General features: G+C 40.1%; 1 protein-coding gene across 2 annotated transcripts; it reads right to left on the bottom strand.

The window, feature by feature from the left end:
* Window positions 1-1645: 1645 nt before the first annotated feature.
* LOC101162980 (phosphoribosyl pyrophosphate synthase-associated protein 1) lies at window positions 1646-11652 on the bottom strand. Of its 2 annotated transcripts, none has more exons than XM_023954001.1 (11): window positions 11576-11652; window positions 10990-11198; window positions 10017-10069; window positions 9831-9897; window positions 8426-8598; window positions 7483-7598; window positions 7351-7406; window positions 6792-6937; window positions 5659-5729; window positions 2202-2348; window positions 1646-1965 (listed from the first exon to the last, which is right to left on the bottom strand). In XM_023954001.1, the coding sequence occupies exons 2-11, from the start codon at window positions 11154-11156 to the stop codon at window positions 1807-1809; spliced, it is 1155 nt and encodes a 384-aa protein (XP_023809769.1). In that variant the 5' UTR covers window positions 11157-11198; window positions 11576-11652; the 3' UTR covers window positions 1646-1806. The 2 variants fall into 2 exon arrangements, with proteins under 2 accessions (XP_023809769.1, XP_023809760.1); XM_023953992.1 differs by having other exon boundaries at window positions 11363-11641.
* Window positions 11653-12085: the final 433 nt, after the last annotated feature.

The following is a 12085-nucleotide window of genomic DNA, read 5'->3' as shown; positions in this document are numbered from 1 at the left end:
GTTTAACAGATGAATGAATTATGATTTATTTAAAATAATAATCAATAAATGCAATTTAGAAGCCGCAAGGATGGAAAATGTACATGTCATCAAGACAAATACACAACTAATCATGATTGATAAAGATTTTCATTATTTTTATCTATCCGTAGATTGAAAGCACATGTTATAATAGTGCAAAAAGTTCTTCAAATGTTCTTATTGACAGGAAGAGAACGTCCTGTGCGCTCAGTTTTACTGAGTCACGGCGCTTTAAAGCGAGTTGAGGCCTCTGCTGCCACCTGCTGGTCACAATAAGTAACTGTCTTCATTCAATCTAATAAATAAAATAAAAGTAAGAACTCTAAATGAAAAGAACAGGAATACAAAAACATTAATACATAAAGATAATTAAGAGAAATATTATAAAACATTGTTGGCGTTAAAACCACTGATGAACTGCAATGCTGATCAGAAATGTGTCCCAGCTGCTCCATTTAACTGAAATAATTACTGGAAACGTTTATGGTATTATAGAATTAACAGAGACCGCTGAGGGAAACACGTTTGCTGCCCTTTAAATGTCATTTGAATACTGAACAATCGGGCTTTTCTTCAGTTTGGCTTCCTGACAGCATGTCAGTGTGCAGTTCCTAAAATAGGTGTGCATGGTTCCTCTGTCTGCACTACCTGAAGGGAAGAGAACGTTGCAGTGCTCATGGTCCAGGCAGCCTCGCACCGCCGACCCCCGTCTGCAGCTCCCCTCAATCACACTCTGCAGTTTCCTGTTTTAATTTGAGGAAGTGGCCGGGCAAACGTTGAGCTGCGATCAGTTCCTCTTTCAGTCCACATTTAAAACCTTCTTCCGCACTCGCTTCTCGCTCAGTTTGCAGAGAGACGGAGGCCTGGCAGCTTCACAGGCGTGTGGATGTTTTCATCTGTCTCTGGAAGGATTTCATCAACCTCTTGTTCTCCACTCTTTTTCCACAGAGCTTTCATTCATGCAGCAGAGGAGAAGGCACCTCTGGCAGCTTCAGGCTGGACGTCTCCGCCGCTGGACTTGGTCAAAGCTCCTCAGCAGTTTTTCAGAGACTCTGAGGCGTTTAGAACAAGTTCAGAGTCGTGGACAGAAACGCAGCAGGAACCCGAGTCAAGACTTTCTGGACTGATGGGACGTCAAACGCAGAAGGCCTCTTTTTGTGGACAAGTCTTCCGCTCTTTGCAAACCAGGCTTTTGTTGAAATCGTGACTAAAAAAGGGGAATTGACTCTACATCTGAACACCTAAATATAAACCTGAAGGCAGCAGAAGACATCTGCGCTTCGAGAATAAAATCATTTACTTTTAGCAACAAAAAACATTCAAATCTGTTATTTTGCTCAAGATTGCTTTCATCTAAACTTCATTCTACTTCCTGATTGAAACTTTTGTTGTAAAATATGCAGCAAAAACTTTCAATATGTCGCATATTTGCATTCAGACAGTAGATTATTTTTTCTTGGCTGCAGCCGGACTCTGACACATTCTGTGATGTCATGCTTCACAAATCTCTGAGGTCGAGTTCAGACAGAAAACCGAAGGTTTCAGAGGCATAAACAAATGTTTTCAACAGTTTTTGGTGAAAAACTAAATAAAACTTTGAAACTACTAACATTCACAAAAACCCTTCATTTAAAAAAGCTTTATTTGCAGATAAGAGGCGGCACATGAGTATTTGTGTCTCACTGACAAGGCTTGCATCAGAGATGCAACACAGAGATACTGTATCAGAGCGGGTTGTGCACTTTTCTATGTTGCGAACGGCAAACGCGGCGCCCTGCTGCGGCCTCAGTCGTCCACGGTGATGTTGCGGAACAGGTAAGACATGGACTCTCCGTTGTGGATGCGGCGGATGGCCTCCGCCAGAATCATGCTGACGTCCACCGTTTTGATCTTTGAACACTGCAGCTTCTGCACCTCGTGAGGAACCGTGTTGGTCACCACCACCTGCAGGCAGCAGCAGGAACAGAGGTTCAGTTTCAACATCCAGCCTGGAAAAAAATCTGCTGATTTAACAGCCAGAATCTGAGCCACTACGGCTTCTGAAAAACACGTTTTCACAAGTTCCTGAGAGAAACCAAATCAGAGAATCGTCCAGAAACGTCTAGAATTTCACCTCTAAAACTGTCAATTTACAAACTGCATTTTCTTTGAACTGAATGTGTGTAGTATGAGCATGAGACCTCGTCGATGGCGGACTCCTCGATGAGCCGCGGCGCCTCGGCCGACAACAGTCCGTGCGTAGCCATGATGTAGATCTTGTAGGCTCCTCGCTCTTTTAAGGCTTCTGCCGCCGCGACAAAGTCCTCCACGTCATCGATGATGTCGTCCTGAAAAAAGAGGGGAGCAACAAATACTGACTAGTGTTTTATGGCTGTACAATCATATTTTTATCATCCATTTGTTTTTTCATCACATAAAGTCACAAGAATGAATGATAAGATGCAAAGTAACCGTTTCCATGCAACAAAAGAACTGAAGACTTTCTTTTCACGCCATAGATTGAGGACGTAAAAGCTTTTTTAGACAATGAGAAGAAATGAACTCAAATAAATTCCTTCCTCTCACAGTTTCTATGTTTATTGCAGGAGTTATGTTCTAAAAACAACCTGTCATCCCCAAAGTATCTTTATACTTTATAAAAAGCAATAACGTGTATATAAACACACTTACATATTATTATTATTGTAGTTGTTGTGTATACTGATGAAGAATAACATGACTATGAATGTTAAATTATAACTATTATATTATTGGTCAACTGAAAATGTATCTAGATTGCTTTTTTCCTTTAATTAAATTTATTTTTATGTATAAGTGGCAGATTTTAATAAGCTACACTTCTGCATGCTGCCTTTCAAACATGTGTTTATATTAGTATTATTGTTACTGTTTTTGTTACCATTATTATTATTGTTGTTGTCATGCTGACTGCACTCTATTATTACCACGTTTGAAACACACTTTAATGAACAAATAAGTCCATTAAACTGATAGACCAGGGGTCGTCAACGCAGTCGTGGTCGCCTGCGAGGACCACTCCAAGCGCCGCAAAGCAGATGGAATTCAACGTCATCTTTAGAAGTTTCATTCATGTTTGGGACAAATTCAGAAGTGCAAAGGATCACTTTGGGTCAGCGGCCACGGCTCCGCACACGCGTGTGGCTCGCCGCTCCTCGCCAAGCGTCATTTAAACGGACAGTCCGTTCACACCGAACGCAATTCCAGCGTCAAATTTACCGTCTTCGTTTTCACGCGAATCTGTCCAAAAGTTAGTTAACCTGAAGCTGCCGCCGCATGTGGGAGGAGCTTCCGTCAAACGCTTTTCGCGGATGCAGATGATGAGAGATCAGATTTATTTAGCCGCTGCTCCTCTGTAACCAGTGGGAGGGGCTTATAGCAGCAGGGGATGCTGTGAAAGAATGTAAAGTATAAATTCTAAAATCCACGGATTCTCTTACTTTTTAAAATATAGGTTTTTGTTTTCTTCTTTTTCAAAATTCAGTGTTTCGTTGCATTGAGAACTTTTTTCACGAAGTCTGTGAAAAAATCCCAGAAAGCAACCGAAGAAGCAACCGTTTAGAGCCGGACGTTTTTGGAGGAAGAACAAAGAAGCCGTCAGGCCTTTAAGTTGGCCTCCCAGCTACATAGAAAATGATCAGACAAATCACAGAGATTATTAAACAAACTAACAGGATGAAGATGAAAATGCTCCACAAAATGTTAAATGAAATGTTAAAGTGCTTTAAAAAAACGAAAAAACTTGTTCTGACGAGAAGATTTATGATTTCCGTGGCTTAAAACATGTCAGAAGTGATCTTTTGCACCACTAGAACACCTGTGTCGAGCCTAACTTAGAAATGTTTCAGCAGATAAACAGAATTAAATCAAAGTTTCATGTTTACGCATGTTTTTCAACCATTGATTAGAATTATGGAAAATAATTATATTAATATATGTCAGCAATCCATTCATAGTGTTAAATAACTACTGCTAGTTATTATTACCAATACTATCAATACTATGACTAAACTAGTATGTGGTTTTGTTTTTGGGGGGAAATTTGCAGTGAAGGGGTCCTGTGGACAGACAAACAATTTTACATTTTTCTCTCTTGCTTCAATCCTCAAAGTTTAACCCTTCATAGACAAATAAATCCAGGATTAGAGAAGGAAAACAAAGATCTGATTGGATGAAGATTTATGTAGATTTGTCAATCTGAACACATTCTGTACAGGAGACGTGGCACGGAGAAGATTGATTGATTGATTGATTGATTGATTGATTGATTGATGAGGCCTACAGGCCAATCAGGACACAGATTTCATTGTGCTGTAAAATAAAAGGATGCAACATGCAGCCAAAACAAATCAGTGAAACAGCTGGACTGCGATATAGCGAGGGAACAGTGTCCTCAGGTTTCTATTTCTGATTAATATTATTATTTGATTCTTCCTAGAGAGGACGGGTATCTGCCGGTTCATGAATATTGACACAAAACACTGCTTGAGAACAACATCAAAGCAATGATTACAAACTAAAATCTCGTGCAGATGTTTCATCCATGAGAAACATTACAGCAGTGTTTTTGCTGACAAAAATCCCGCGGCACACCAGCATCCAAAAAAATAGATACATTAAAAAAAAAAAGAAAAAGCTCAGTCTGTATTGATCTACAGCCCCTCTGCAATCTCACATGCATTTTTGTGATAATTGTTGCAGAAAAAGCTGGAAGCTGCAGCTGTTTTTTCCTAAAAGATGTATTATTAAAAATTAAGTCAAAAGATTCAAAAACTGTTTGATGTGTGTTCGTTGTATTAAGACGTTAAGAGGAGAGACTCATTGTGCGCTAAGACAGTCACTTTACTGAATCATGGGAGATGTAGTGCCCGTAATCCGCCGACCGCAGAAAGACCAGCGTCTTTGAGCTTCATGGTTTTGTTCACTTGTTCCAGTCTGATACCAGATTCTGTGGAAAGCTACACCGCTAAAGACGAGCTTTAGATGGTATTTTTGTTAGAACACAGAGACTTTTTTGCGCTAAATCGAAACAAGGAAGTGAATACTTTAACCACTTCTGATTGGTCAGACTGATGACATGTGATTAAGCCTTCAAGAATGATTGGTGGAGACAGTTAAAGGGGCGGGACTTTTCCTTACACACTTATAGCTGCAGCTAAATCGCGGTACCGTCATTCTTATCAAAGTGTCTTTAATAGAATCATATAAACACACAAAAAAAATAATTTTATGATATTTCATATTCTTAACTTCTCAGAGTTTTTTTTAGGGCCTGTTTGGATGAACAAAGAGCTGATTTCCTGGAGATGGTAATTGTTTTTAGATCAGTTAATGAGGGCAATTTCTCACGGCACACTGGTTGAAAAACATTGCATTACAGTGATCTGGCTCTTAAAATATTTCAAATGTCATTTCTTTCATGATATGAATGTGGCTGAGTTTAAAATGCCCTAAATAGGAGAACATGAAGGGTAGCTTTTAGCCCCCCCCCAAAAAGAATGCTTTAAAGACCTTTTTACTTGAAGCTAGTGCTAAATAAAATCTGCATGTATTAAAAAAACCCACCATAAATTGATGCCACATAAAAAGACCTGAAATTTTATTACAAGCAAATCTTACGACAACGATGGCGATTCTGCCTCCAACATCTCCAACCACGCTGATGGGGGGTTTCTCCTTCGCCATCATCACTAACAGGGATGAAAAAAAAAAAATCACTTTCAGCAACAAAAGTTAGGAGTCGTTTTAATGAGGAGGCAAGAAATGTTCCAGAGTTTGGAAATCAGGACAAAAGGAAGAAAAAAGAAATAAAACTTTGAGCAACAAGAATGAATGAACAGCAGCATGAAGTGACTTTCTGCTATAAAGTCACATCTGAGTTTTTCTTTATTCAACGAAAACCTGACGTTTGAAAAAAGATCATACTTGTGTGGTAGAAAATACGCTGGGCGGGGCCACAAGCTCTCTGCTCCGCCCCTTTCTGATTCATCCAATGTCTTTGCTTTCTCTAAAAAAAGGTTTTTCACATTTTTATACTTTGCTTTTCTCTATTTTTTATATATTTAGACAAACAGGAACACTGTGCTTTATTTTCAGTTGCAATCATGCTCTAAAAGTCTTTCTTTTGTTGTCTTTTCTGGGGGAATTTGCCCGTTCTTGACTGTTTAAAGTGGTTTCAGTCGATCTCCGGGTTCCATTTTTCCAGAATCGGTCCATTCTGGCAGGTTGGTGAATCTGCAGCAGCACTGGTTCTACTTAGACTCCTGGATGTTTTTACTCTTTCACATGTCTGACAAATCACATTTAGGGCTCAAAATGGGCCACACTTTTCTTTATTCATTTATTTTTACTTTATTTTGTTTTTAGTTTTTGGCTGTAGTTAATTGCTGCTGACCAAAAGGAACAGAAAAAAATAGATGCTATCAAATTATCTTTAAAAGCCCAGAAGAAATTGTTTTTGGGTTTTCCAGGGTTTAACTATTTTTCCTTCAGATGAGAAATAGAAAGAAGAAATCAGGAAACTGTTTAGTGAGATCTACTTCTCCGTGACATTGAGATTTCAAAGCCTGACAGCTTTACCTTCAACAACATTCTTTGATGACCTTCAATTCTTTGAAATTCAATCTGGATCCTTCAGAGAATAATCTCAATGATCATATTTTTTAGGAATTTCATGCTAATAAATTCATTATTGCAGCCAGTAAGGTGAAAACATGAATTCCTGTTGAAACATAAAACTCTTTCTTCCTCACATGGCAGCTCCAGACCCGTGTGTCCTGCTGTGGTCCGGGTGGAGGGGGGGGAATTGCGACCATCTGTCATGTCTGACTCCGAATGATGGGCGTCGCCGTGCATCACCGCCAGTCCAAGCCGCAGCCTCTCGGCGAAAGACTGAGCTCTGAGACAAACGAGACTCAGGAGTCAAAGGAACGAACGGACAACACAGGGAGACCGAGACAGAGCAGAAAGAACCGGATAAACGCTGACGGAGGTCGACACGTGCTCAGTTCCTGCTGGTTAGAGTCAGAGCCAACATGCTGAAAACGTTTAGAACCAGAAAACAGTCACAATATATTTATATGCATCAGTCATCAGTCTGTCTGAGGCTAAAGCACAAAGGACATTTAGGTTCGTTTTCAAACAATCTGCAAACTATTTTCAAACCCGCAGACGATTGCATCAAAGCTGCAGCCTGAAAACTACAGCGACCCTTTTCTAACATTTCTGTCCCACTCATGTCCAGCTAATGCTTTAGACTGTGGGACACTGAGGACCTGCATGGATTCATCAGACTAACGGACGGTCGGTCACCTTTTGGCCGCTGAAGGAGATTTAGCCACGATGACGGCATTCCTGTAGTCTGGGATCTGAGGACACGTTTGAAAACAAAGACGGCGTCAGAAAGGATTTAAGCGTCATGAGGAGACGGATCTGTGTCCTCACCTCCTCCTGGATGTACTGGATGAGGAAAGGAGAGGCTCGCAGGTTGTCCACCGGGAAGCTGAAGAATCCCTGGATCTCCTTCTGATGGAGGTCCATAGTGATGACATGAGACGCTCCTGGAGAGAGAACACACAAAAAACACAAGAAAGGCTTTTAAAGACCCACTTTGATCATCTTTGGATCTGTTTTCAAAGTTTCCCCAGTGGTCTTTTAATTAGGATGATGACATTTTCAGCCGAAAAATTTGTGTCATTTTCAAAGACATAGTTTCTGCAGAGCGGCAGGAGTTCATTAGAATTTCACCTCTGAGTTGTTAGTGGAGCCGATGGTGCGGAGCAACCCCGCCTCCCCTTCCCCTCCCCGATAGTGAGACGTGAGAGCGTATTTTCTACGACACAAACACGATCTTTATCAAACGGCATTTTTTCGTCTGCTCCCGATTTGAATAAAGAAATACTCAAAAATTAAATTTTAATCATATATCTCTTGATATATGTATATGTCCTCCAACATCAGAAAAATGCTTCAAGAACATATTAAAAACACATTTTTTCATTGGGAGTGGCTCTTCAAGTGTTTTTATTTTCAGCCAGTGAGAAGGCCTGAACCTGAAAACGGCGCCTGACTAAACCCGTGACCTTAAACCGAGGAGACGTCTACGGAAACCTGCATGTTTGCGAGATATAAAAGCAGGAGTTTCTGCTCCTGCTTTTTGCTTTTATTTCATTAAACTTCTTTTTAAAACCCTCACTGAAGTCAATGAGGATAAAGAAGAATGACCAAAACATCAGATCTGATTTGACTTGATAATCTAAAGTCGAAACAGGAAAACATTTCTTCACCAACATCACATGACGGCAGACGTTTTACATGCGCAGCGTGAAAACGACCTTTTTATCTTAGAAGGAACAGACCCCACTTTGACCGAACGGCGTCCTCTCACCCGCTTTAGCCAACATGGATGCCAGCAGCTTGCAGACGACCGAGCCTCTCTTCCTCAGCTTGCACTGTTTGCTGTAGGGAAAGTAGGGGACGACGCCGATGATGTTCCTGGCACAAGCCGACTTCAGCGCGTAAGTCATAACCAGCAGCTCCATGATGGCTGTGTTCACGTCTCTGAAACACAATAAAACGACGTTTCAGGAAACGTTTCTGTCCTGTCAGCAACGATGACCAAAGCATGTTTAAGTATTTACATTTATTTGAAAAGATGTGGGCAGTTTACAAAAGGTTGGAAGTAGAAAAAACTAAACGTTACAGTTTTTCTATCAGGAAATACGGAGGAAACATTCCGCACCACGTGAGGAAAATAGAATTAAACTAAAGCAGAGAGTAGAGTTGTGTTGCCCGCAGGTACTATCCGCCCCCGCCGCCCCCCTTTGACCCGCCCTCACTGGCTGCTGCCCCCATTTGACCCGCCCTCACTGGCTCCTGCCCCTCCTGCAAATGTTTCTGAGTTTATATCTTTTCACATAATGTGTTCTTAATGACCTGAAACTGTTGGTGAAGCATAAATATCTGAAAAAAGGAACTGGATAATGATAAATCATGTAATCAAATGGTTACGGTGGCACAGGGGTGGGGTTATATAAATTCACTTCCTTTCAATCAATCAATGATTTAATGTCTAATTATCCTAAGTTTGATACGTCTTTGTATGAATGTGGACCTGCTGATGTGTTGTTTTGTGTATTATTCCTGCTTTGATTGCTGGAAATAAAACATTTCAAATAATAAAAAAAATTCAAATTCACATCAAAATCTCTACACACAACTAAAAACATGTTTCTGTGACGTATTTGCACACAGTTATTCATTAACCGGTCGTGTTTTCATTAGGTTCATAAAGTATTTAATACGTCGCACACAAAGTAAAAACTGACGAAAAGAAGGTTTAAACAGCCCCACAGGAAAGACAAACTTTTAACACAACGTCCCGTTTTACTGCAGATGGAAGCAGAGAAGATTCCAGTTTGGGTTTTTTCACACTGGAGGTCACAGAGATCTAGTCAGAGAAACATCTGACGTCTCCCTGAGATCAGTTTTAGGAATTTAATAACAGGAGAACCGCAGCACGTTCTGCATTTTATAGAAAAATGGAGAACAAAGTTCAAACTGAGCTGCTGTTTGTTCAGTAACAGGAGGTGAGATTTCCCTGAACAGCTGATCGGGATTCTGTGAACAACAGTCCATCGCTTGTTTGTCCGTCAGCGCAACAGAAACTCCTAAAAATCCGACAACAGAAAAGTTCCAGGAGGAAAATCCGACAATGATCCTGACATGTTGAGCAAAAACGACACAGACAGATGAATGAAGATGAAAGAGTTTAGTTCTTCCTCTCCTCTCACCTGGGGATGGTCTGAATGATGAAGACGTCCTGTCCACGGACGGATTCCTTCAGGTCCACTTTGGTTTCTGAAATACAAGAAGAAGAAACACGTTTTGGTTTTGTGTTTACGAAGTTCTTAAACAAAAAATACAAAAGCCTGAAAATGTTTTCTGAATGAGAGGAACCGATTTAAGCACATCTATACCTGAGTTGGACTCTTGGAAAACCACAGACTTTCCCAACTCCACACCGAGGCGTCTGAAATAAATAAATACAGGAAGGAAAAAAATTAATAAATATGATATATGGAAAAAAATGGAAATATTTGACTAAAAGACCCACTCTGATGAAAATTGTGTTTTTGCTTGTGGCATTTTTTGATGATGGAGGATATATAGAAAACAGAAAAGCTTGAAATTGTATTTTTGACCGTGACTTTATTGTGTTTTTCCTGTAAGGAAGCGGAAGAACATGTAAACAGAAAGCTCTCACCAGGAGGGACGGGAAGGGGGCAGAGTTTTTTTATTTGTTTTTTTCTACTATTGGCTAAAAACGGCATAATCATAAATTAAGTGAAATCAAAATTAATAACTTTAAAAGTAGGACCGGCTGGGTCCCCCCTGTGCAGGTCCCCAGCCCGGATCAAATACTGGCATAAAAATCTCTCAAATCACCACGGCGATTCGCTGTTGTGACCCTCAGGATATGCTGAAAGGTATTATAAAGGTAATATTAGAATTACAAAGATCAAACCCTGTGAGACAAAGAGGCACGACTCCTCTTCATCAGTGTCAAAACAAACTGTTTTCTCCTTTTTAGTAGTTTTATTTTCTAATAGTAAATTACATCAAAAACTCAAACGATCAGCCATTTAATGTCAAAAACATGTTGGAGAAAATTATGAATGCAAAAAACAGAATTCACGTACATTACAGAATGTTTATTGTAAATAAAAATGGTATTTCTGAATTTTTATGCAAATTATCAAACCCTAAAAATGATATTATCTATATACTGTTTTAATTACATGGGGGGGGGGGGGGGGGGTAATATGTGCTGCCACATTAACTAGTATGAAACAAGAAGATGAGGAGAAACTGTCTCCAACACTAACAAAGTCTGCATCTTCATCCCGGTAACGGCGGGAGGATGATGATGATGATGATGCTGTCACTTACTCGGTGATCTTCTTGGCCAGCTCGGTGCTCGCGGGTGTGGAGTTGGCAGAGAAAACCCGGTATCCGCTTCTAGAGATGTTCATCTTCTTGGTGAAGCCGTAGGACAGTTGGAGAGTTTTAGAAGAAGACACCAAAGACCTGTGAGCCCCGAAACGACGAATGGGCATGTTGCGTTAAAGTGTTCCAGAAACAGCTTCAGGTTTTCCCTCCTTCGAGATTAGGGAAAGAAAGAAACGTTAGTCCGGGAACCAAAATAACGTTTTACGAGAAACTAAACAGTGTTTAGGAAACAAAAATTCACAAAACACGTGTTGCACATGTCACGTGGAGGCAGCGTGGTCCATTTATGTAAAAAAAAAAAAAAACAACTCACAGCAGTGCACACAAACAAAATATCCGGACGACATCAAATGCCTCAGTTAATGATGAAAACAATGCTGCGTCTGCGCACTCGAGTCTTTCAGACTAAACCAGGCGCGCGGTATTGTTTTAACTCGAATAGGAAACATAAAATTATCATACACATCTACCGCTCGGGTTGGAACATTTCAAAGTTAACCACAAAACTCAAAACGTGGCTAAATACCGAGCCGAAACCGCCATGGAACCGCACGAGCACGAATTCCAGGAACAACTGAAGAAAGACTGAGGGGCGTCTCAGCCCGACCAATAGGAGGATCCGAAGAATCACGAGGGGAGGGCGGAAGCTGTCACATCAACCAATCAGAATGAGGCATTAGGTTGTGAAAGTGCGCAGAAAAAAAGCATTCTGCAGCTAAAAGTTTTTTATATTTTTTTTCTGCAGATAAAAGTTGTGTATCAGGTTTTTGATGTTATCTTAATGGAAAGCCTTAAAAAAAACAACAATAACCAAGTAATCTCAAATAATCTTATTTAGATTTGCGAATATGTATTTATTTATATGTATTTATATGAATTTATATGTATTTATTTGAAAACATTCGTGAGCATAAAATCCTCTCATTTGGATTAAAAAAAACATTATCTCATGATTTCATGATGTAAGCAGTCGACGAGGTTAAACATTGCGAGAAAACCGAATGATTTTTAATAAATTATGATTCATTTGTCCTCT

The sequence above is a fragment of the Oryzias latipes genome, chromosome 1 (genome assembly GCF_002234675.1).
Source record: "Oryzias latipes chromosome 1, ASM223467v1".
Lineage (NCBI taxonomy): Eukaryota > Metazoa > Chordata > Actinopteri > Beloniformes > Adrianichthyidae > Oryzias > Oryzias latipes.
The sequence above is the reverse complement of the archived record's forward strand: the minus strand, read 5'-3'. Positions and strand labels throughout refer to the sequence as shown.

Bases quoted from the DNA above. Each gene is read 5' to 3' on its own strand.
- LOC101162980 (XM_023954001.1), bottom strand. From the start codon at position 11,156: ATGCCCATTCGTCGTTTCGGGGCTCACAGGTCTTTGGTGTCTTCTTCT. The intron at 7,599-8,425 runs GTGAGAGGACGC...TTCTCTCTCCAG, and splicing joins ATCCATGTTGGCTAAAGCGG to GAGCGTCTCATGTCATCACT. The intron at 1,966-2,201 runs GTCTCATGCTCA...TGCTGCCTGCAG, and splicing joins AGGAGTCCGCCATCGACGAG to GTGGTGGTGACCAACACGGT.